The 21,849-nt window shown below is 58.2% G+C and overlaps 7 protein-coding genes across 7 annotated transcripts; 2 read left to right on the top strand and 5 right to left on the bottom strand.

The window, feature by feature from the left end:
- Positions 1 to 1,752: 1,752 nt before the first annotated feature.
- Positions 1,753 to 3,712, bottom strand: ACRALDRAFT_2077467 (uncharacterized protein; the record flags this gene model as incomplete). Its single annotated transcript, XM_071022308.1, has 3 exons — positions 1,753 to 2,094; positions 2,149 to 3,300; positions 3,380 to 3,712. Coding segments are annotated over 3 exons (1,827 nt in total), but the record flags the coding sequence as incomplete, so codon positions are not given.
- A 705-nt stretch (positions 3,713 to 4,417) lies between these two features.
- On the top strand, positions 4,418 to 5,407 carry ACRALDRAFT_2105582 (uncharacterized protein; the record flags this gene model as incomplete). Its single annotated transcript, XM_071023252.1, has 2 exons — positions 4,418 to 4,681; positions 4,805 to 5,407. 2 exons carry the CDS (start codon positions 4,418 to 4,420, stop codon positions 5,405 to 5,407), a joined length of 867 nt encoding a protein of 288 aa, XP_070874482.1.
- A 337-nt stretch (positions 5,408 to 5,744) lies between these two features.
- On the bottom strand, positions 5,745 to 6,572 carry ACRALDRAFT_2027208 (uncharacterized protein; the record flags this gene model as incomplete). The annotated part of the gene is made up of 3 exons (XM_071020445.1): positions 5,745 to 6,039; positions 6,109 to 6,448; positions 6,512 to 6,572. The coding sequence occupies 3 exons, from the start codon at positions 6,570 to 6,572 to the stop codon at positions 5,745 to 5,747; spliced, it is 696 nt and encodes a 231-aa protein (XP_070874481.1).
- Positions 6,573 to 7,653: 1,081 nt separating this feature from the next.
- On the bottom strand, positions 7,654 to 9,835 carry ACRALDRAFT_1076919 (uncharacterized protein). Its single transcript, XM_071018562.1, has 3 exons — positions 9,576 to 9,835; positions 9,305 to 9,514; positions 7,654 to 9,242 (listed from the first exon to the last, which is right to left on the bottom strand). Exons 1-3 carry the CDS (start codon positions 9,793 to 9,795, stop codon positions 7,960 to 7,962), a joined length of 1,713 nt encoding a protein of 570 aa, XP_070874480.1. The 5' UTR covers positions 9,796 to 9,835; the 3' UTR covers positions 7,654 to 7,959.
- A 244-nt stretch (positions 9,836 to 10,079) lies between these two features.
- On the bottom strand, positions 10,080 to 12,088 carry ACRALDRAFT_1051143 (uncharacterized protein). The gene is made up of 2 exons (XM_071015676.1): positions 11,183 to 12,088; positions 10,080 to 11,132 (listed from the first exon to the last, which is right to left on the bottom strand). The coding sequence occupies exons 1-2, from the start codon at positions 11,683 to 11,685 to the stop codon at positions 10,247 to 10,249; spliced, it is 1,389 nt and encodes a 462-aa protein (XP_070874479.1). The 5' UTR covers positions 11,686 to 12,088; the 3' UTR covers positions 10,080 to 10,246.
- A 1,116-nt stretch (positions 12,089 to 13,204) lies between these two features.
- Positions 13,205 to 15,440, bottom strand: ACRALDRAFT_2080783 (uncharacterized protein; the record flags this gene model as incomplete). Its single annotated transcript, XM_071022389.1, has 2 exons — positions 13,205 to 14,830; positions 14,901 to 15,440. Coding segments are annotated over 2 exons (2,166 nt in total), but the record flags the coding sequence as incomplete, so codon positions are not given.
- Positions 15,441 to 17,394: 1,954 nt separating this feature from the next.
- On the top strand, positions 17,395 to 21,418 carry ACRALDRAFT_2019233 (uncharacterized protein; the record flags this gene model as incomplete). The annotated part of the gene is made up of 7 exons (XM_071019962.1): positions 17,395 to 17,631; positions 17,672 to 17,779; positions 17,909 to 17,935; positions 17,986 to 17,998; positions 18,075 to 18,147; positions 18,203 to 18,224; positions 18,290 to 21,418. The coding sequence occupies 7 exons, from the start codon at positions 17,395 to 17,397 to the stop codon at positions 21,416 to 21,418; spliced, it is 3,609 nt and encodes a 1,202-aa protein (XP_070874477.1).
- Between the last annotated feature and the right edge of the window lie 431 nt (positions 21,419 to 21,849).

Genomic DNA, 21,849 nt, shown 5'->3' with positions numbered 1-21,849 from the left:
CGAACTGCTACTTGGAGCCAGTGTATAGGCACCAAGACGAGGTCGATTGTTTCGTTCGGGCAGAATCCCCCACGTCGTACTACGTAGTGACACAGAGGGTCGAATAACGGCCATGGGGTAGGGGGCGGTTCTGTTTCTGGCCCTTGGAAATGTCCAAGCCGATGCGCCTCCATATGAGCCACAACTGTTATGAATTCCAAACCTGGGAACAAGTTTCTTGAAGGGATTAACTTGAACCACGACTCGATACTGGCAAAGATGTTCACTTTGCCAACTCGTTCTAAATCCCATAATCCAGACAGACTGTAGGTCCAGGAATCCTAGAGCAATACGAGTTGCAATAATCTTAAATTATCTGCCGTTATTATTCGTAAAACCCTTTAGGACATCATTCCTGGGAGACGAGGCATTGGGATGGTTGAGAATTGCCGTTCTCTTCTTGACGATGTCTCTTCTTGACGATACTAAATAGGTCTATACTCTCTAGCATATCCGACAAGATATGCCGCTTGGCGGTTGATGATGGTCACAATTCCCTGCAAACCAGCGGCTTTGAAGATTTAATGTACGTATTTTCACATTGAATATATTATGACAGACCAGTCCTTTATAGGGGGCGTTTGAACTCCCTGACGTGCAGGAGGTTGAGCATCCTATCATGCTGCGAAGGCCTTTATGGAATCGGAATATTGGCGAGGAAAATAGGGAACTGGAAACAACAGGACCGAGACCAAGGCCAGGAGCCGATGCCAAACCAGGATCCGATCTCAAGTGAGTGTCCCAAGTTGGGGTTGTCATACATAACATACTTCTCGAGAAGGCCTGAAGGGAATGGGCTCCTTATGCCATGCTCACCGAGAGAGCGGCTTGATATTTGCCGAGTGCTGCCTGGTTCGCGGTTTACTCCGGGAGGTTACTGTATATCCCCTCCCTTCACTTGATATCCAGATGACACGATCAAGGCTGCTTGTTTTCTACACTCTCCTTCTCTCCACGACTGCTAACAAGCTCCCTCGACATGGCCATGGGAAAATCAAAGGGAACCCAATCCTACGACACGAAGTACCGCATGCTCAAGACAGAAATACCAAGCTTAGTGATATAAACTGAAGAATGCAAAGGAGGCCAGGCGTGCTATGGATATCTTGTACGGTCGTGAAATGAATATAACATCAACGCGCTCCAGTCCCTACGAACAGAACCAACAGCGAGCGTAGTCAAGCCTGGGCCACTGCCCATTTGATAGTGTCCCTGAAAAGGAAGCATGTTGAGTTTATGGTAGAAATATGAGCCATGGTGCTGTCATTATATTCACAAACAATCGCATGCCAAAGACCAAGCCCAATCCCAACCCCATAAACAAACATTATCTAAAGGACAGCGCAACTCCAAGAATCGTTAATAAAACCAAAACGCCTCTTTGTGGGAACAGAGTTGGTAGTCTGGGGAATCCAAAGCACGCGAACGCCATGCTGCAAAGGACTGTCCAGTTGGGCCACCGATTCCGTTTCCCCTTTTCCTAACGCCATACCCGCCGAGGTAAAAAATCATGTCGTCTGAGCCATATACATGCGAGAAAGAGAAGATGTTACCGGGTATCCAGAGCCAGCATTATAATTACCCATCATCTCCCTCCCTAGTCGCTCTCGTGGTCGGCAGTGGAAAAGTGCTACCGCCCCTCTATCGCACAGTCCTCACGCGCCCGGCCGCCCGACTAATGGACCGCGATGCAGAAGCAGCCGCCAAAGTAGTCCCCGTAGGAGCGCTCATATCGCGCCTTTCGCCGGCCTTGGCCTGGACCCCCGGCCGCCGCGGCGTCATGGCGGCCTGGGCGGCGCTGCGGGCGCGACCCCGCCGCTCGCGGATGCGCGCCAGGGCCTCTTCGCGCGAAATGGTGGGCGTCATGGCCGGGTTGTTGATGTCGAAGGAGTTGTGGCAGTCGCTCGACGGGGTGCGGGACCGCTCGAACCGCGCCGACGGCCGGACGGTGTCGTCTCGGAGGGGGACCGTCGTGGTGGTCGTCTTGGTACCGTATACGGGCGCCGGTCCCGGGATTGGGGGGGATGGCGGTGTCTCCTCGGGACTTTCAGATGGCTGACGGATGGTGAAGTGGTCGTCTGCCTGTTTCTCCCGAGACGGGGCGGGGACGTCCGGCATGGTGGGAATTTCGGGGACGGGAGAAGAGCGGGTGATGCCGTGTGGCGCGTTGAGGAGAGAGGCGAGGGAGATGCGCTCCTGGGCGAGCAGTGCAAACGAAGGGGGCTCGACGGAAGGTGTGCGGGCGTACATCCTCTGATCTACCGGTGTCGGGGGGCCCTCGCTCTGGTCGTCTTCGCTGGTCTTCTCGTTGGCCGATTGCATGGCCTCGGCCTCTTCTTGAGAGACGGTGCGGAAAATGCCTTCTTCAGGGCAGAAAATGGTGCTCCGCCTGGGTTCCCGTCTTGGTCTCTCTAGGCTAGGTAGTGTGGGCTTCTTGAAGATGGACTCGGTCTGTTCAGCCGGCTCGATTTGTTCGGTCTGCTCAATCTTCTCGGCGGGTAATTCGGTCTGCTCAACTGACGCGGCTTGAGAATGCCACGATGCGGGACGAGGAGACGACGCAGCGGACGATGCCGACACCTCACCTGAAACCACCTCGTCGACCTGCTCCACCACAATCTCTTCCGGTACATCCAGAGGGCGACGCGGCGACAGGATAGACCGGCGCTTCAAGCTCTTGGCGGCCGGGCACGTATGCAGGTGACACTCGGCCTGCAAAAAGTCGATAAAGTCGTGCGCCCGCTCCGCCCGGCGTCGCTCCCAGTGCATCTGGCGCCTGAGCTCCTCCATCTCCTCCTCGCCCGCGGCCGACGACAGCACCTCGGCCGAGGAGAGCGAGACGCGCTGCCTCTTCTTGCGCGGGGACGCAAACTCGTCGTCCTGGTCCTGGGCCTTGGGGAGCGGGATGCGGCCCTCGGCGGCGATGCGGGCGACCTCCTCCTCCTGGGCGAGGGTCTTGAAGGTGTCGCGCTCCTGCTCGAGCGCCTTGATGCGTTCGAGGGCTTCGCTGAGCTGTTCCTCGAGGGCGACCATGTGGTACCGAGCCTCGAAGGCTTCCTGCTCGCGCTTCTTGCTCCGCGCCTTTTCGTCGCCGAGGTGGTCGGAGGCGGTTCGCCAGCCGTCGCGGGCGGCCTTGACTTCCTCCTGGAGCTTGATGATGGCGGCGTCGTTTTTGAAAATCTTCTTGCGGGCGGCTTTGATTTCCTTTTCCCAGGCGGCTTTGGTGTGTGCGTAGGTCTCCTTGGTACGGCCGTATTGCTCCTACACAAGACAAGGACATGGTTAGCTTTACTGACGTGGGTGGCTTTTTTGTGAAGGAGCATATGGGTGTGCTGCCTACCATGACAACCTCGAGACGTTCGCTGACTCTGTGCTCGCGGTCTTTAGCCTTCTCGAGCTGTGTGCGGAGGACCTTGTTCTCGTCTCGGTAGCGGCGCAGGTCCGACTCGGCTTCTTCACGCCCCAGCATGGCGCGTTTGAGGGCGGCATCGGCCGTCTTCCGCTCGAGGGTCTTGGACTGCATGGCGAGGGAGTTGAATTGGCTGATCTTGTCGTTGACGGAGCCGTCGCGCAGCTCGTTTCGGAGGGAGGCCATGAAGGACGATTCGCGTTGGTGGTTGGCCCGTCCTGGAGATATTGGATTGAGCGGGCCTCCAGACTTTGGTGAGCCTGGCAGGCTAGAGTGAGACTCCATTGTGGCGTCCCGGTTGATGTTGTGTCGATGGCGGAGTCTGCTGAGTAGAGGTTGTGAGATGTTCGTCTTGGAGGGATACAGCCGGTATCCTGAGACTTGATCTCTTGCTTGGCGAGCAGAAAGTGCAAAGAGGTCTTCCTTGTCGGGTCAGACCTTGTCTTGGTACGGGTAGAGGTATTAATCGGTGGTTGTGGAGTCGGATCGCGGGCAGCGACAGAGCATCAGCATGCTCTGTGTTTATTCAGTGTTTTCTCGTTCCGAGAGACCGGTTGTCACGGTAACAGTACATGTACATGAACAGTACATGTACATGGCGTACTAAAGTATTAGATAAGCAGGTGTGAGACACAAGTGGTCAAAGCTCCCTCCGAACAACTCCGAACATCGGGTCCAATGTGCAAGTCCAGCTCGGACGGCGTCCATCCGCTGACTTTCCACCCACGAAATATGACCTCGTACTCGGATATTGGGGTCGATCTACACTGCCTACATACATCTACGTTATAATCGGACACCTGTCAAAAGGACATACACTCATTGCATTGCTGCGCCGCGAAAAGCCAGATCGCAATCGTCACCACCATGGCCGACCCCGAGCGCAAGTCGCATGATCCTGCGAGCGAACATAGCGGCGACGAGGACAATCTCTTCGCCGGCACGCCCGCCGAGAAAGTCCGTTCCCTGATGGCCGGCGGCATCCACGCACCCGAAGCCAAAGACGCCAAGTCGAGCGAAACAAAACCCAAGGGCAAGAAGAGATCCAAGTCGGGGGATGCCGAGGAAGACGACGAGCCTTATAGCCCCTGGGTCGACATTCTCCGAGTGCTCTCGTTCCTCCTTCTGGCCAGCTGTGGCCTCAGCTACCTCATCAGCGGAGGCGAGAGCTGGACCTGGGGTTTCGACAACAAGCCTCGTTACCTCCGGTTAGGTTACTGGAAGAATCTTGTGGTAGGTTTGCCATCCTCCCTCCTCTCCATTTCGTTCCCTGTGTTTCTCTTCTTCTTCAATCTATATCATACACAACGTTCGTTCTTCCGTAACTTTCCAGTTTACTAATCCCCTCTGCCATAGGCCGGCCCACTAGAACTCACCCCCGACGAACTCGCCCTTTACGACGGTTCCGACCCGACCAAGCCCATCTACCTGGCCATCAACCATAGCATCTACGACGTCTCCTCCAACCCCCGGGTCTACGGCCCCGGCGGCTCGTACTCCCAGTTCGCCGGCATCGACGCGTCGCGCGCCTACGTGACAGGCTGCTTCCGCACCGACCGCACGCCGGACATGCGCGGCGCGGAAGAAATGTACCTCCCGCTCGACGACGCCGAGACCGACGCGCACTGGACGGCCGACGAGCTGGCGGCCCTGCGCGAGCGGGAGCGCGAGGCGGCGCTGGAGCGTGTCCACGGCGCGCTGAAGCACTGGGTCGACTTTTTCGCCAACCACGAGGCGTACCTGTACGTCGGCCGCGTGGTTCGGCCCGACGACTGGCTGGAGACGTCGGTGCCGCCGGCGCTCTGCGACAGGGCGGTCCGTAACAGGAAGAGGCGCAAGCTCCCCGGCGAGGAGGAGGAGGAGAAGCGGCTCAAGGAGGAGAGGAGGAGGGAGAGGCGGGAGCGGAAGGAGCAGGAGAAGAGGGAGCGGGAGGAGGCGAGGCAGAGGGGGGAGTTGTAGATGGTTGTTTTGCGTGGGTAGGATGTCAGTCGGTTGAATATATGGTCATATGCTCACATTCGGTACGTATGATCTTCAAATTTCTGGTATTTTCTGACTATGGTATGTGTCTTTTGGCAACGTCCGAGTAGACAAGCTCATCCCAAGAGCCCAGCCCATGGTTATCGGCCGGCCCTGTTCCATGTTCAAATCGCAACCCGTGACAGAAACGCCTGACCCTGAGCCATCGTATGTAGGGGGTGCAGAATGGTATTAATCCCTTGTTAAAACAGAAAGCCCGCGAACAAACCCTCTCTCACTCTTTCTCCAAGAATATGCGTTCCCCGGGAGAAACATCTTAAGAAAGCATAAAAGCGGTACCGAGAGCGAGCAGCAGGGTGGTCGAAACGGCGAGGGAAGACCCAGCAGCGGGAACATCCGGGGCGTCGCCTTGCTCGGCGCCGCCTTGGCCAGGGTTGCTGCTACCGGCGTCATCGCCGTTGTCGCCACCATTGCTGCCGCCGTTGCTACCGCCGCTGCCGGCACCGTTTCCAGCGCCGCTTCCAGGGCCAGGTTGGCCGCCATCATCACCAGAAAGGGAAGCAGCCAGGGCTTTGTAGTTCTCCAGGGAGCGGGTCTCGTTGGCTTGGGTGCTGCAGCGGGGACCATGGTTAGCAAGGCCAGACCAAGACCAGACCAAGGACCAGGCAAGGGAAACTCACTTTTCGTTGATGACCATGGACATGCCGTTCCGGCAGTGGGCGCCCTGGGCGCAGTACAGCCAGATGGGGGTGGTGTCGTTGACCCAGACGTTGAAGACGGGCAGCTGGCCCATGTTGGCCGAGGCCTGGACGGGCTGGTAGCCGGAGTGGATGCTGAGGGTGTCGGGGTTTGCGTCGCCGAGGAAGGCGCAGGGGTTGTCAAAGTTGGACTGGGTGACGGTGTGGTTCCCGGCGACGAATTGGAACTGGACGATGCTGCCTAGGGGGGCGGTGACCTTTTCGGGGTAGAACCTGAAGGTGCCGTTGGTGGAGCCGACTTTGACGGGGATGACGTCGACCACTGGGGGGTGTAAGTAGAGGGAAAGAGAAGGGGAGGAGGGAAAAGGCTGGTGGTGGGACGTACTTTGAGCCTGGGCGAAGCCGGCGAGGGCGGCAAAGGCCATGATAGCTGAGGAGTAGAGCATCTTGATGAATGTGTGAGAGAGTGTGTGTGCGTGTGCGTGTATTCGAACGAGGGACGATTAAGAAAGACGCAAATGTCCAAGTCAGGGAAAGGTCCAGGAAAGTGAAGGTCTGCCGGAGAACCTGATATAAAGGGGTCAAAAAGGGGTCGAAAAAGGGGCGACTGGCGCTAAAAATGTATAGGACTAGCCTGTGGTCGGACAAGATGGGATAGAATTAACGGGTGAAGAGAATCGAAGTGGAAGAAAAGAAAACGAAAAGAAAAGAAAGACGACGAGAATGAGAGAAGTCGTTGTCAAGATGCAAGCTTGTGAAGGAGAGGAAGAGAAGAAGAGAAGAAGCAGAAGAGAGTATGGGGAGGAAACAGCAAGACTTTAAACAAGGTGCAATGTCACATCGGCCGAGCAGTATGAAGCTCTTCTATTCAGGGTCTATGGGCCGCGAGGCACAGGACGTTGAAACACGTTTGGAGAGGCGCTGGATTCATCCGGGGACGGGGACGGACGGGAGCAGTACGAAGGGGGCTGCGCTTGGACACGAACATGAGACGTTGGAGGGTTCAATGTTACTGTTGCAGTACGCTATGAAGACCGTGTCCCTATATCGCACATGGGTCATGGATAACACAAAGTAAGCGAAGGCCGTGAATAGGTGTTATATAGGTAATAGACTGGAGCTGATAGAAGAGACGCTGTAGGCAAGTCGATGTCAGTGGATGTCAGTGGATGTCAGTATAATGGCTAGAAGTCATTGTACATTGTCTTTGTACGGCGAAACATGTCGAGGTACTCGGTAGAAAAGTACAAAGAGTCAGGACTGGGCTCGGCCGAAGAATCAAATACCTACTAAAAGTCACTCCGGCCAGACCCGGCGTCATCGGCCACAGGGACCAATCAAAGTGCCCATTCCGCCGAGATTCCCCACAGGGGGCCAACAGGGGTCTGAGCTCGGATATGCTTCATCCAGTGAGAGCTCAAACACGTACGAGACACGCCCTGTATCAGGGCTGTCGCAGCTGACCCAAGTACAGTATGGATACTGTATCATCTGCACTGTACTGTAGCTTCATCCCTCCAGCGTGTACTCGGTAAGATTGACCCGGCCACCATGGGCTGGCATGGAAACGAAACAAAACTCGGCTTGTTTATGCTGACATGATTCCCCTCTGCTTATTTACCTCTTGGTGAATGTCAACTGTCTGTCAAGTATGCAATCGAGGTGCTGGTTCTAACAGGTGGTGCTATGCTCTTCTAAACACAACCCATCAGGAGACCATCCCCCTTGCCGTACCATCAAGTAATCGCTATCCTTCTACATTCCAGTCCGTAGTGACAAGTCGTACTCACGATGAACTGCCCAGGAATGGACTAATGGCATCATTGACGTAGGTCAAGGCGCCCCCAGAAACGCCCGAGACGCATTCCTCGTGCTCTCCGAGGAATACGCCTCCAGCCTGACCGCCACCAGGACGCACTCGGCCGACGTCTTGTCACCGCCAGTAGGCCCACGGACCATTAACCTCCACTGGCCCGTCTTGATGATCCAAGATGCATCCGACCCTGACTGCCCTTCTCCCTCCACCTCCCCGACACCAGCCATGCCGTACATGTCGAGACGCCGGCGCTTCCTCGACAAGTCCTGTCCATCTTCGTGCATGTCGTAACCGGTAGGCGAGATGCCCAAATCGGCCAGATGCGGTGGGATAAACATAGACGACGCAGTAGCCGTAGCCGTAGAAGTACCAGTCGCAGGGGTGCCCATCACCGACGACAGACGCAACGGCGGCGGCGTAAAAGGCCTGCCGTCCAAGACCACATGGGCATCAGGTCCAACAATGACCCGCACCCGGTCCTCACTGAGCGGCGTGTGGCCCGGCGTCGGCGGCTGGCTGCTCGCCCCGCCCGACGCCATGAGGAGACCCAGCGGCTGCGTCGTCGGCGGCAGGTTCATCTTGGTCGCGATGACTTCGAAGAGGCGGGCGACGCGGGTGCGGGCTTCGCGGAAGAATTCGACGCGGGGGCTCTTGCCGCCACGATGACCGTCGCCGCCGGGCGGGTGATGGAGACACGTCGCCTCGCCGCCAATCTCGAGAACCAGCTCGGCCGGCCGCGCATCGACGTACGGACGCGCATACTGCACCCAGCTCACCAGCGGCCCCGCGACGTCGCCGAGCGGGGAGAGACCGGCGACGGGCTGGCCGGGCGGGACGGCCTCGTCGACGGCGACGCTGATGCCGCTCTTCAAAATGTCCTCGATGCGTATGACAATCTCGGCGCGGCGGCGCGACTGGTTGAAGCTGATGTGGTGCGGGATGAGTTTCTGCTCGAGGCCCTTGAAGTTGAAGTAGCGGCAGTCGCGGAGGAGGGCGGCCCGGTGCGTCTCGTCGCGGATCGCCACGGGGTAGCCGCGCAGGAGGTCGATGAGCTCGGCGAAGATGTCGGCGGAGCGGTTGTCGACGGCCGGCGGGGCGATGGAAGGGGGGCGGAGGAGGCCCTCGCGGTCGAGGCCGGGGAAGAGGTCGTCGGGTCGGGAGAAGAAGAGGGCGAAGCCGAGGGAGAAGAAGTTGGGGGTGTTTCCCGGGCCGTTGAAGATGTCGCGCGGGATCTGGAACTCGCGGTGGCCGATGGAGATGAAGATGTCTTCTTCGAAGAGTTGGGAGATGAGGCGGGGGACTATCAGGTGGGTAACAAGGTCAGTGGGTGGCGGGACGGGAGGGACAGAGGGAAGGACTGACGGCTGTAAAACTGGGCGTCGGCAAAGAGACGCACAAAGTGGGTGCCGTCGCGTGGCTTCACATGGTAGCCCTGGAGGTGGAGGGATATGTCGTGAAAGGTGGCCGGATCGCGATCAATGTAGAGGGTGCGGATATGGCTGCAGGGGTCTTCGCCGGCTTCCAGCGCCTTGTCTATCTGGGAACGGAAGAATTGGGAAAAGTACGACGGGGCTGCCGAGACGTTGGTTAGCTCAATAGAGAAGGGGGGGAAGAGAGAGAGACGGAGGGCTACCATCGCTGGACAGGGAAGCGCCAGACAGCTTAAAGAGCTCCGAGCCAATCTGAATGGGGTAGACGCGCTCATGGGGGAGGATGAGTGGGATCTTGTTGACCTCGTCGAATTCGCTGCGCGTCGCGCCCGTCGCGCCCGTCGCGTCAGAACCAGCTCTGGCCGCCCCGAGAGAGGCGGTCTTGTCTTTTTCGGCGCTAGGCTTGTGGTCGTGGAAAGCCATGGCGAGTGGTCTCCTCGTCCATGGCCGGCTTTTGTTTGGTTGCCGCACAGGTGGAAGGGGTGGTGAGGTGACAGAGGAGACGGGACGGGTTACACCTGGACGGTGCCACGGATCGACAGTGTGGCTGGTGAGGTACGAGGTACTTCGTAATGTGGCGGCGTGGCTGGTGAGGTAATGTGGCGTCGTGGCTCGTGGGGCCTAACACTCAACTCCTCAACTTTGCCAATTTTGAGAATACACTCCTACGATAGTATTCGGACACAGGCCTCTTACAATACAGCAAGAAAGCGGGAGAGGAATATGGTGACTTTCTGTAATCTCATTATTCCCTATTACCGACAATCTAGTTCTTCTCTTTGCTAGCAGCATGATATCAAGACTCCAATTGACTGTTTATTTGCAATCCAATCCCTCGGATTCTGCTATACCACCCAAGTCATCTCAGCTTCGCCTAAAACCGCGACTCCACCTTCTTCTGCGTATCCTGCAGGGCCCATTCACTCAAATGCGTCCTGCTCAGCACCCTCTTGGCCTCCTCGCGCGTGAACCCCTTCGCCTCCACCGCCGGGTTGTAACCAAGGCGGTTGATCTTGCCCACCTCGGCCGACTCGACAGCAGGCGCCTCCCGACCATCCGCCCGGCGGTAGATGGTCACGACGACCGCACCGCCCAGGCCAAGGTTATGCTGGAGAGCGACCCTCGTGTTCGGCACGGCGCGGTTGTTGGCCCAACCACGCAGATGCCACACCAGCTCGGCGCACTGCGCGATACCCGTGGCGCCGAGCGGGTGGCCCTTGGAAATGAGCCCGCCGGACGGGTTGACGACGAAGCGGCCGCCGTAGGTAATGTCGCCGTTGCGGACGAGCTCGTGGGCCTTGCCCGGCTCCGAGAGGCCGAGGGCGTCGAGGACGACCATCTCGTTGGCGCTGAAGCAGTCGTGCAGCTCGACGACCTGCACGTCGTCGCGCGGGTTGATGCCGGCCTCGCGCGACGCCTCCTCGACGGCGCGCTTGGTCATGTCGAAGCCCATCAGGTCGATGGCGCTGCGCGAGAAGAGGCTGGGGCTGTCGGTGGCGAGGCACTGGCCGGCGATCAGCACGGCCTGGTCCTTCAGGTGCGGGCGCGCGTCGAGGAAGGCCTGCGACACGAGGACCGCCGCCGCGCCGCCGTCCGACGTCGGGCAGCACTGCAGCTTGGTGAGCGGCGCGTGGATCATGGTCGACGACATGATCTGGTCCAGCGTGTAGACGTCCTGGAACTGCGAGTAGGGGTTGCGCACCGAGTGCTCGTGGTTGATGCGGGCGATTTCGGCAAAGTCCTCGGCCTTGGCGCCGTACCTACTTCTGTTAGCGAAAAGACATGGCAAGCATGGGTACCCTGAGCATACTTCTCCATGTACTCCCGGCCGGCGTTACCAAACATCTGCGGCGCGAGGGGCCCCTTGGTGATGCCCCTGGTATCGTCCATCATCTTGTGGGTGGTGCCCATGGGGTTCTCGCGGTCGTTGAAGAAGCTCTGCAGGGAGCCCGGCATCATCTTCTCGAACCCGACGACGAGGACGCAGTCGGCGGCGCCGGAGCCGATAAACTGGCGCGCCATGGCGAGGCCGGTGGACCCGGTCGAGCAGTTGTTGTTGACGTTGTAGATGGGGATCTGGGTCATGCCGAACTGGTAGAACACGCGCTGGCCCGAGGTCGAGTCGCCGTAGCAGTAGCAGGCGACGCCCTGGTCGACCTCGTCGTAGTTGATCTGGGCGTCCAGCATGGCCTTGACGCCGGCCTCGAAGCCGAGCTCGCTGTAGTCCACCTTGCCGCGCGGCTTGATGAACTTGGTCATGCCCACGCCGAGCACGTAGACGGGCGCCTTGGCCCTGTTGCGGGGGGTAGCCATGGCTGAGGTTGGGGGTTGAGACGGAGAGCGGAGGGAGTTGAGATGGTCAAGGCGTGGGGACCTTTTTCTGAGGACGGCTTACAGTCGAATTGCCAGATGAGCCTCTTGGACTGAAGTGAGAAAGGAGAGAAGGGAGATTACAAGAGGAGAGGATGGTCTGGGTGTTGTTTGAGGGTATCTACACAAAAGTATGGCTCGACGGGAGATATGAAGGATGAGGTACTTCTAGAAATAGGGACCACAGACCACGGCACCGGCAAGGCGGCTATAACGGGGATTACAAATTCCCACGGCAAAAACGTTGATTAGTGCCACTAACTTGGGTCGGCGGTTGATAGAGACGCAGGAGACGATGTGTGGATGGATGGAAGGGTAAGATTGGGTATAAGTGGCGAGTACGAAGGAACGGCCTCGAGTCCTCTCTTATTCAGTACCTATCTACCTTGGGCCTTGGATGAGATTCTCCAGCCGTTCAGAGTACCACTGTACCAGTACAACGTAGGTACTTCGAACAGTTTGCGGGGCAGTAGCCGAGGCCCTGGACACTGAACTCCAGTGCCCCACCCCCGCCAACAGCCACTGTAGCTGCTGGGCCTTTAGTGGGGTAGCGGGGAAATGGGGCAATTGGGGGTTGTGTCGCCTCTTGGGCCAATCAGAGTGAATACCGAGGTAAACTCGGCCGAACCTCACGTTTGCTTCTGAAAGTGACGGGAATCCACTGGAGAGCTGATTGCCGTATACGGACGGGTGTGAATCAGTAGCGCAGTGCTTGATGTTGTGGCCAAGGTCAACCATCTGAGTATCCCAGGACAAGGACAAGGCCGCGCCAGCTTTGGCCTTAATGTTTACGACAAACAAAACGACACTCCATCCCGTAATGAATATATTGCCAATTCCCTATGCTTTGCGCCGCAACTCTGTCTCGCCAGTAATCCACTGCGTCGCTCAATAAACCCATCCCAATGATGTTTGTACTCCCCGAAGAAAGAGAAGAGAAAATGAAAACAAATAAAAAAAAGAAAAACCTGTTGTCCCGCTATATCTTTTGGGTATCGGGTATTCATTTTGTACATCGTACAACAGCGGCGGGAATAATAACTGGAAAGATGGGAAAATTAAACAAAAAAAGGCCAGAACCCCATTCCACCTCCCTCCTTCCGCTTGAATCCAGTAACGTGGGGAATAGGCGATCGAATGGTTGATGCTTGCTCGAAACATATTGCCTGGCGGTTGCCTGGGAAAACCGGTACGTTCAATGCCGAGGTCCTAATCCGCCAGAAGCGCCTCCCGGCTAGTCCCATCCCTCCCAAAGCCTCCACGTATCATTCTGCTCTCCCATATCGGCCGGCACCGCTCCCGACTGGTACGGGAAATGGGACTGCGTCGGTATGGGTCCCTGCACCGGAGGCCCCGGCCCGGCCGCCGCGTAGGGGCGCATGGCGTCCCCCGCCAGACCGGACGCTGCCGATACAGGTACGGCTCCGGGCCCCGCTCCGGGTGCCCGGCCCATCACCATCTGCGGATTGGTGTTGGTGGCGCGCATGCACGTCTCGAGCAGCATGGTGAGCATGCGCCCAATCTCCCGCCTCCTCTGGTCCGGCGCGCTCGTCTTGACCGCCGCGAACACCACGGCGAGCGCCACGAGGTCCTTGACATCGCTGCCCCCGACGTTGTGCATCAGCAGCTCCATCGACTTCTCCACCGTCCGGATCAGCCGCGTCGGCGACCACAGCGCGAGTGACCCCGGGAATGGGCCGACGCCGTCGGCCGAGTCGGGCGAAAACAGCCGCGTCTCGTTCGCCGCCGTGTTGCCTCCCTCCCCCGCGAACCCCCCTCCCCCACCCGGCGCGTTGGCCTCCAGACCCACCCTGATATACCAGCAGAGGCTGAGCGACGCCTGGAGCATGTCCTTCTTCAGCACCTGGTGGTACATGTCGCTGACGTTCTCGTAGTGCGCCAGCCTCGGGTCCAGTTCGTCCAGGTACTGCAGGATCACCATCGACGACGCCAGGTACGACCGCGTGAGGTCGGCCGGCGCGTCCGGCACCCCCAAGGCGAAAGGCCGGTACAGCGCCAGCAGGGGCCGCCGCACGTGCATGTCCAGTATGACGCGGCACCGCCACTGCTTGCTCTTGTCGCTGTCGCTCAGCGAGCTGGTCCGCGGGAACAGGTAGCCGATGTCTTCGGCGAACCTCTCCATCTTGGCCCCGAGCTCGAGCACTTCGTTGTAATCCCGGACCGCGTCGATGCGGTTCACCACGTGGATGATCTTCATGCGCGTCGGCAGCGTCATGGACGCGTACGACTGGATCTGGTTGTCGGTGGCGTGGTCCATCGGGCGGCTGGGCGGGAGCTCGGTCATTTCGGCGTAGAGGTCGGCGTCGTCGATGTTCCGCGGGGGCTGGCACGTGTGGTCGCCCTCCCGGACCAGGCAGGGCAGGTTGCACATGAGGGAGACGTGCAGGTCCAGCTCCAAGATGGAATACCACAGCCTCCTCCGCAGCTCGCCCCAGAAGACGGGGATCTGGCCGTCAAACTCGGACGGGTCCCGGTGCAGGCCCATGGTCATGGCCATGCGGACGACGGACCCGAGCTGCGTCCACAGCGTGTGGGGCCTCGGCGTGGTCATGCGCTGCGCGTGCAGGAGGAGAACCTCGGTCTGCAGGGTGGTGAACTCGACCAGGTGTTTGCCCTTGAGGCCGCTCAGCCACGACCTGACCAGCTCGCACGCCGTGGGGATATGGAGGCCGTCGGCGCCGAGGCCGAGGCCTTTCGACTTGGACTCGAACCTCGACCCGGTAGACAGGATGGCCAGGAGCTGCGGCAAGAAGCTATCGGCTTCCAGCTTGTTGTCCCAGAACTGCTCGTAATCGGCCATGAAGGTCGGGATGTGTATGATGCGGTAGATGGTCTCGGTGGTATGGATGTACGACCCCAGCAGCCGGTCGCAAACCGGCCGCGGCGGCAGGACGTGCTTCATTCGGTTCAGGACGGGTGTGACCGAGTCGACGTAGACCGGGTTCGGTTTCAGCGATTTTTTGTAGTCTTCGATGATGACCCTGTGGAGTCGCGAGAGACCAGCCATGACACCTCGGAACTCATCGCGGCCTGATTCGTGCGCAAGAAAGTCTTTTGCATCGCCAAACTAAGAAAGCGAATAGGACTGGTCAGTCGAGTCTTCCCGTACGAAAAAAAGGGAGAAAAGGGGAACACACCAGATTGAGCAGCACGCGTACGCTGCTCTGGCCAAAGAAACGGGTACGCAAATCCTCGCCCTTGACGGTCAGGCCGCGTATTGTTTCGCTCGACAGCGGCAGAGGCGGACGGGACAGGTTGGTGCTGACATGGTCGGTCGTGCCAGGGCTTTTAGCGAGGACGAGTTGTTCCAGGCGGTCGACGCGCGAGGCCAGGTCTTCGAACGGAGACAGAGCGGCGGCGGCAGCAGCGCCGCCGCCGCCCGTAGCCACGTCGCCGTTGCGTAACGACGCTGAGAGCAGGGGGTCGAGGTGGGCGGCCGAGGCGGAGGATCCGTGGACGGCGGTCAAGCAGTTACGCTTGACAGGCCGCCCAGGCTGCGCGTCGGCGGGCTCGGCGTCGGAAGCATCGGAGAGCGCAGACGAGTCTTGGTCGGCGGCATACTTGCAGGTTCGCTGGGATTTCTGGCACTGGGAGCAAGGTAGGTTCCTGTCGCATTTCAGTTTGCGCTTGCGACACTCGGTGCAGGATTTGACCGGACGTGGCCGCTTGACGCTGCGGGTGGCTGAAGGGGCAGAGGCGGAGGGTGCCACGGCTGTCGCGTTGAATGAGGGCGGCATGGACTGATGCGACGGGAGGGACAGGGTTTCGTGGGTGCCGTTGGGAGAGGCCCCGGCCATGGGCGCCACGGTCGGGGCGTTGATGTTCGGATTCGAGTTGGAGACGGGAGCCTCCACGGGAGCGGATATCGAGGATGTCGCCATAGGACTCGTGTAGAAAAGGAAATTCAAGGATGGCTCGGGGGAAAACACAATAGACAAAAAAAAGATTGTGGCACAAGAAACAGATATCCCTCGTGGTTGCCAAGGCCGGGCAAATGGCCTTATTTTCGTGTCGTGATTCGGTACTGTTACTGGTGATGTTGCCGTCAGCCAGTATTTCCGTTGCCACGACCACCACAACCCACAGCACGCTCGACAGGAAACAGGTGTCGCGGTAGGCAGCCAGGTAGTCCTACTGACGATATATGCGTGTGCTCGTGTGAGGGTGGCGACGCGAACGGGCTAGGCAGACGAGGAGCGGGCCAAGACTTGAGGCGACTTTGCGCGTTGTGTCCGTGCCTTTTTCCTGTTTATTCCAACACCCAACCCAATTGGTACTCTCGTATTCGACCGCGTTGATCAGAAGGAAGAGGAGAAGAAAAGGATAAAGGAAAGGTCGACGTCTGAAAGGCGAGACGAGCTAGGTGTGAATCATCCACGGTGGAGAGGATCGAGGATGGGCCAAGGGCGCGCGTCAAAAGGAGCCGGGTGGTTTTCCGGATTATTCGTCGGCCATACGAGCATGGCTGGGGTGCAAGAGGTATCGACTTGTCGTGAGGACGAAGAGGGTGAGTGGAGATGGCGGCTACCACGGGAAGGATCGCATGGAGATGGTTCGTTCGGTTTGTTCGGAGCCGACGACAGAGGCTAGTGGGCAGCGAGAGTGGATTCTCTGGTTCTGTTTTGTGGATTGGCCCCTCGGACTTGTGCGGCTGAAGAATGGTTACCTCGAGGGAGTGACGGAGAATCGAATAGACGGATGGTCGAAGAGAACGAAGGTCGTTCGAAGAGAGGGGACGGAAAGAGATGGAGGAAGGATGGGTATGAGTTGAAATTGGGTCAAGATTAGATATAGAGGGAGGAGAACAATATAATCGGAATAAGAATAGAATATAGGTAGGTGGCCAAAGGCCTTGGATTGCCAGAGGCGAGAGGCGAGAGGCGAGCTGAGCTGGGGAAAGGAAAGGAAGAGGAAGAGGATGGAGATGATGCGGGTGGAAGAAAAGTGGCACGACGAGTTGAGTTGACGAGTGGACTGGCTGACCCCGAGATTTAACGTGCAGGTACATACTGTATTCAGGTACGTGCTCCGTACATTGTGTGTACCTTCCCGCTCCGAGGTCGTAGGACTAGGTAAAGCAAAAGTTCCCACAACCTCTACGTTCTGTGGAAATGAGGGAGAGAAATGGTACTAGGTACTTGTAGATACTACCAAGTAAAATCATTTGACATCTGTCTCGAACCAGGCACAAAGCCTTTCGAATGCGGTACTCGGTACTGGTGTACATATTTCGTATCTACCAAGATATCAGGTACTGAGTATTAAAAAGGAGTCAACTGAAACTTTCACCTTTTATTCAATACATCATATGCTCTTCAAATCATCGCACTAACATACAATTTTTAACCTACTTGACCATGTGCCTCACGTTTTTCCATGGCCATCTTGGCCGGGCGCCGTTGAGATCTGCAGCTGCGCCGTCGCGGTGAAAACGGCCCAGTGAGATGGCCCCGGACCCTTGCATTGACCTAGGTACCGAGGCTGACGGTTAAGGTACTTAGCTTAGGTACCTACCCTACCAGGCTACCAAGGTACATTACCTAGTCAGTAGAACGAGATGCTTCGAATGAGTACTTAGTACTTGATCCAGGGGTTGAGAATTGAACTCTTATGATAATTGTGTAATTTGGGATGGGAAACAACCTCTTTAGAGAAACAAAGTCGAGTGACTTCATGGGCAGAGCGCGTCGATCGGGCCCATTGTTGTTCTTCGTTGGTCGGACTGCCTCCTATTGTTCTAGAAGCGCTTACCCCACGGGCGGCCAGATGCGGCCGCTGGAGCGATCCGGCCGGTCGGTTATGCTCCCCAACTTGTTCCCGAGAACGGCCAAGCGAAGCAAACGACCTACCAACAAGAAAGGTTTACATGTGTTGGGAGGAATATTCGTATAGCATTGTTTTGATGGAGCAACTCATAATGCAGGTTTTGTGCAAATGCGACGCTTCTTTGTTTCTTTACTTGACCCCCATCCTGGCCGTATCAGTTCGTGGGGGCCACGCAGGTTCGGCCGAAGATGTACAGGAAAGAAAAAGAAATGAAGAGACGGGGAAAAAAAAGAAAAAAAAAGAAAAAAAAAGAAAAAAAAAAGAAAAGAAAAGAGAATCATCTGATACAATTTGCACGAGCTGCGGATGTTGAAATGAGGACGACCTGTTGACACGCATGCCATCAGTACCGAGAGCGCCGAGTCTAGCGCAATTATTCGTAAAACACAGGTTTAGTGTGGCTTGTTGCGTGTGGCTGATACATGGCCCTCCGCTATCGATAAGGCCACTGACTAAGCCTCTTTTCGGCAGCCTTGCATCGTGAGCTACGAAATGCCACGAATCCTTGTCCAAAGCTCTCCCACTGCAACTTGTCCTCTTCCATCTGGCCACCTCACCGTCACCCACGAAAGAGGGAATCCCCCCGTCCCTTTATACTTCTTTCGACACTGAGTGTCTTCAACTTTTCTTTCTTTGTTTGTCCCACGAGGTGTCTCAATTGGAAGACCCTCAAATGTCTTTAGTTCTTCCACTTCTCTAGATCCGATTCTTCACCGTCACGTCCCTCTTCACACGATATATATCCTCCACACCTCCCTACAAATCCTCTCGGGCGTCGTCGAGCCCATATCGGCAGGCACCGTTCACCATGATGCGTCTACGGCCATCCCCGTTGACGCTCTTGCTCAGCTGCGTCGTCCTCTTCGCCACCCACGTCTTCGCCGCCTCGGCCGTCCTTGGCATTGACCTGGGAACCGAGTACATCACAGCCGCCCTCGTCAAGCCCGGCATTCCTCTCGAGATTGTCCTCACCAAGGACGCCCGGAGAAAAGAAGCCTCGACCGTCGCATTCAAGCCCTCGCGAAAGTCACAACAAGATGAATTCCGCTTCCCCGAGCGCCTCTACGGCTCCGATGCCTTGTCCCTCGCCGCTCGCTTCCCCGCCGACGTCTTCCCCAACCTGAAGCACCTCCTCGGTCTCCCCGCCGACCACTCCATCGTCCAAGAATATACCACCCGCCATCCCGGTCTCCAACTCGAGACCGATCCCGTCCGCGGAACCGCCGCCTTCAAGAGCAATGCCTTTGCCGCCGACGAGGACGCCTGGATCGTCGAGGAGCTCCTGGCCATGGAACTGCAAAACATTCGCAAGAACGCAGAGGCCGCCGCCGGCGAGGGCTTCTCCGTCCAGTCCGTCGTCCTCACCGTCCCCCCCTACTTCACCCTCGAGGAGAAGCGCGCCCTCGAGCTGGCCGCCGAGCTGGCCGGCCTCAAGGTCCTCAGCCTCATCAGCGACGGCCTGGCCGTCGGACTCAACTACGCCACCACCCGCCACTTCCCCAACATCGACGACGGCCACAAGCCCCAGCACCACATGGTCTTCGACATGGGCGCCGGCTCCGCCAAGGCCACCGTCATGAGGTTCCAGAGCCGCTCCGTCAAGGACGTCGGCAAGTACAACAAGACGGTTCAGGAAGTCGCCGTCCTCGGCGCCGGTTGGGACCGCACCTTGGGTGGTGACGCCCTCAACTCCCTCATCATCGACGACATGGTGGCGCAGTTTGTCGACTCAAAGCCCGCCCAGAAGCTCTCCATCCAAGCCGATGCCGTCAAGGCCAACGGCCGGACGGTCGCCAAGCTCACCAAGGAGGCCGAGAAGCTCCGCCACATCCTCAGCGCCAACACCAACACCCAGGGGAGCTTCGAGTCTCTCTACGAGGACGTCGACTTCAAGTACCAGATCCTTCGCGCCGACTTTGAGGCCATGGCCGAGGGACACGCCGACCGCGTCCACGCCGTGGTCCGGGATGCCCTCAAGATGGCCCAGCTCGACATGTCGGACATCGACACCATCATTCTCAACGGTGGCGCCACTCGTACCCCCTTTGTCCAGAAACGACTCAAGGAGATCGACGGCGCCGCCGACAAGATCCGCACCAACGTCAACTCGGACGAGTCGGCCGTCTTTGGTGCCGGCTTCCGCGCCGCCGAACTGAGCCCGAGCTTCCGTGTCAAGGAGATCCGCATCTCCGAGGGTGCCATGTATCCGGCCGGCATGAGGTGGTCCGGCGTCAAGGGCAAGGAGCAGCACCAGAGGCTCTGGTCCGCCGTCTCGCCCCAGGGCGCTGCCCCCAAGGAGCTTACCTTTAACAACCTGGAGGACTTCCAGGCTACCTTTTACCAGCAGGTCAACGGCGAGGAACGCGACGTCAGCGTCCTGTCCACCAAGAACTTGACCGACACCGTTGCCGCCCTCAAGGAGAAGTACGCCTGCGCCGAGGGCGACATCCACTTCAAGGTCGGCGTCAGGCTCAGCCCCGTGAACGGCGACATCCAAGTCACCAAGGCGGCCGTGGAATGCGAAGCCGATGTCCCCGAGAGCTTCGTCGACGGCGTCAAGAACCTCTTTGGCTTCGGGAAGAAGGACCAGAAGCCCTTGACCGGCGAAGACTCTGAAGCTGAGGCGGCAGAGAACGCCGAGGCTCCCGCGGAAGAATCCGAGTCATCCGCCGCGGAATCTGCCACCGGCTCGGCTTCTACCGAGGGCGAAGCCACTTCCTCGGCCGCCGAAGCCGAAGCGAGCCCCGCCAAAACCAAGAGGGAGATTGTGAGCATTCCCGTCAAGGTGACGCTGGACAAGGCCACTCTGGCCCTCTCCAAGGACGACATCAAAAAGTCCAAGACCAGGCTCCAGGCTTTCGATGCCTCCGACAAGGCGCGTGCCCAGACCGAAGAGGCCCTCAATCAGCTGGAGGGCTTCATCTATAAGGTCCGCGATCTCCTCGAGAGCGACTCGTTCCTCGCCGCCTGCGCCGACGACGAATGCACCATCCTCGAGCAAAAGGCCCGCGAGACCAGCGAATGGCTCGACGACAGCGGCGCCGACGCCCCGCAAGACGAGCTAAAGGCCAAGTACAAGGCGCTCCACGACGTTGCGTCGCGCGTGCAGAAGAGGGCCGAGGAGTCCGAGAAGCGACCGGAGCTCCTGACCGCACTAAAGGAGGCGCTCAACGAGACGGCCGCCTTTGTCAAGAAGATCACAAACGAGATCAACGAGTACGAGGACTGGCACGCGTCGGCCTCGGCCAAGGAAGCCGCCAAAGCCTCGGCCACCAGCTCCCTTCCCCCCGAGATCACGGGGACCCCCCAGGAGGAGGAGGAGCCCGTGATCCAGAACATGGACGACGTGCTCAAGGTGAGGGGCCCGATCCCCCCCTGGTACACGCGCGAGGACGTGGGCGAGCTCGAGAAGGTGCGCGACGAGACGGCGGCGTGGCTCGCCGAGATGGAGGAGAAGCAGGCCGCGCTCCCCGCCACGGCCGACGCGGTCCTCCTGATCAAGGACCTCGCGGCGAAGCGGGAGCAGCTGGACAAGGCGGGTACGGACCTGGTGATGAAGGGGGTGAAGAACTTTCAGAAGAAGAACAAGAAGGCGAGCTCCAGCTCCAAGAAGCAGTCCAAGACTAGTTCGTTGACTTCGTCGGCCACGTCGGAGAAGCCCGCCGGCGCGATCATCAATGTCGGCGGCGAGTCGCACTTTATCAAGTATGGCGACGACGGGGAGAAGCCGAACGAGGAGCAGCTGGAGAGGATCATCAAGATGATTCAGGAGGAGCAGCTCAAGCGGGAGAGTGAGGAGAAGCCGTCTACGGTCCGGGATGAACTGTAGGTAGACGTGGATATGAAGTAGAGGTCGCATTCGCATGTTATATGTGCACGATAGACGAAACGAAAGATATGTTAATGACCACGGTGCCGTCCAAGTGTGAGAACTGTCCGAGTGAGTGAGAGTCGACATTGAGCAAATGTGTAGTTGGCCACATCAGGGGAATGCGACTTTAAAGGACATCACAAACATCACCCTTGGCTTGCCTGGTACAGATATTCAGGAGAGGATAGTTGTTAGTATTCTAATTCCTCGACCCTTCCATGACGGGTGTCAACGCCGACAGCCTACAATCGCGGAATCATACTCCCCTTGATAATAAATAAAGTAAAGACGAAAACACCCTTTGCATCCCCCATCCATACCACCGACACCATAAAGCAAGCCAAAGCAACGCTACGCCCCTCTCGAACCATGTCTAGAACGCAACATTT

Source organism: Sodiomyces alcalophilus (assembly GCF_042370955.1).
Source record: "Sodiomyces alcalophilus JCM 7366 unplaced genomic scaffold ACRALscaffold_4, whole genome shotgun sequence".
Classification (NCBI taxonomy): domain Eukaryota; kingdom Fungi; phylum Ascomycota; class Sordariomycetes; order Glomerellales; family Plectosphaerellaceae; genus Sodiomyces; species Sodiomyces alcalophilus.
Note: the sequence above shows the minus strand (reverse complement) of the source record. Positions and strands in the feature narration are given on the sequence as shown.

Excerpts from the sequence above, each read along its gene's own strand:
- ACRALDRAFT_1076919 (XM_071018562.1), bottom strand. The coding sequence starts at position 9,795 with ATGGCTTTCCACGACCACAAGCCTAGCGCCGAAAAAGACAAGACCGCC. Across the intron at positions 9,515-9,575 it reads CGCTTCCCTGTCCAGCGATG|CCCCGTCGTACTTTTCCCAA; the intron begins GTAGCCCTCCGT and ends ACGTCTCGGCAG. Across the intron at positions 9,243-9,304 it reads CGACGCCCAGTTTTACAGCC|TCCCCCGCCTCATCTCCCAA; the intron begins GTCAGTCCTTCC and ends CCCACCTGATAG.
- ACRALDRAFT_1051143 (XM_071015676.1), bottom strand. The coding sequence starts at position 11,685 with ATGGCTACCCCCCGCAACAGGGCCAAGGCGCCCGTCTACGTGCTCGGC. Across the intron at positions 11,133-11,182 it reads GGCCGGGAGTACATGGAGAA|GTACGGCGCCAAGGCCGAGG; the intron begins GTATGCTCAGGG and ends TAACAGAAGTAG.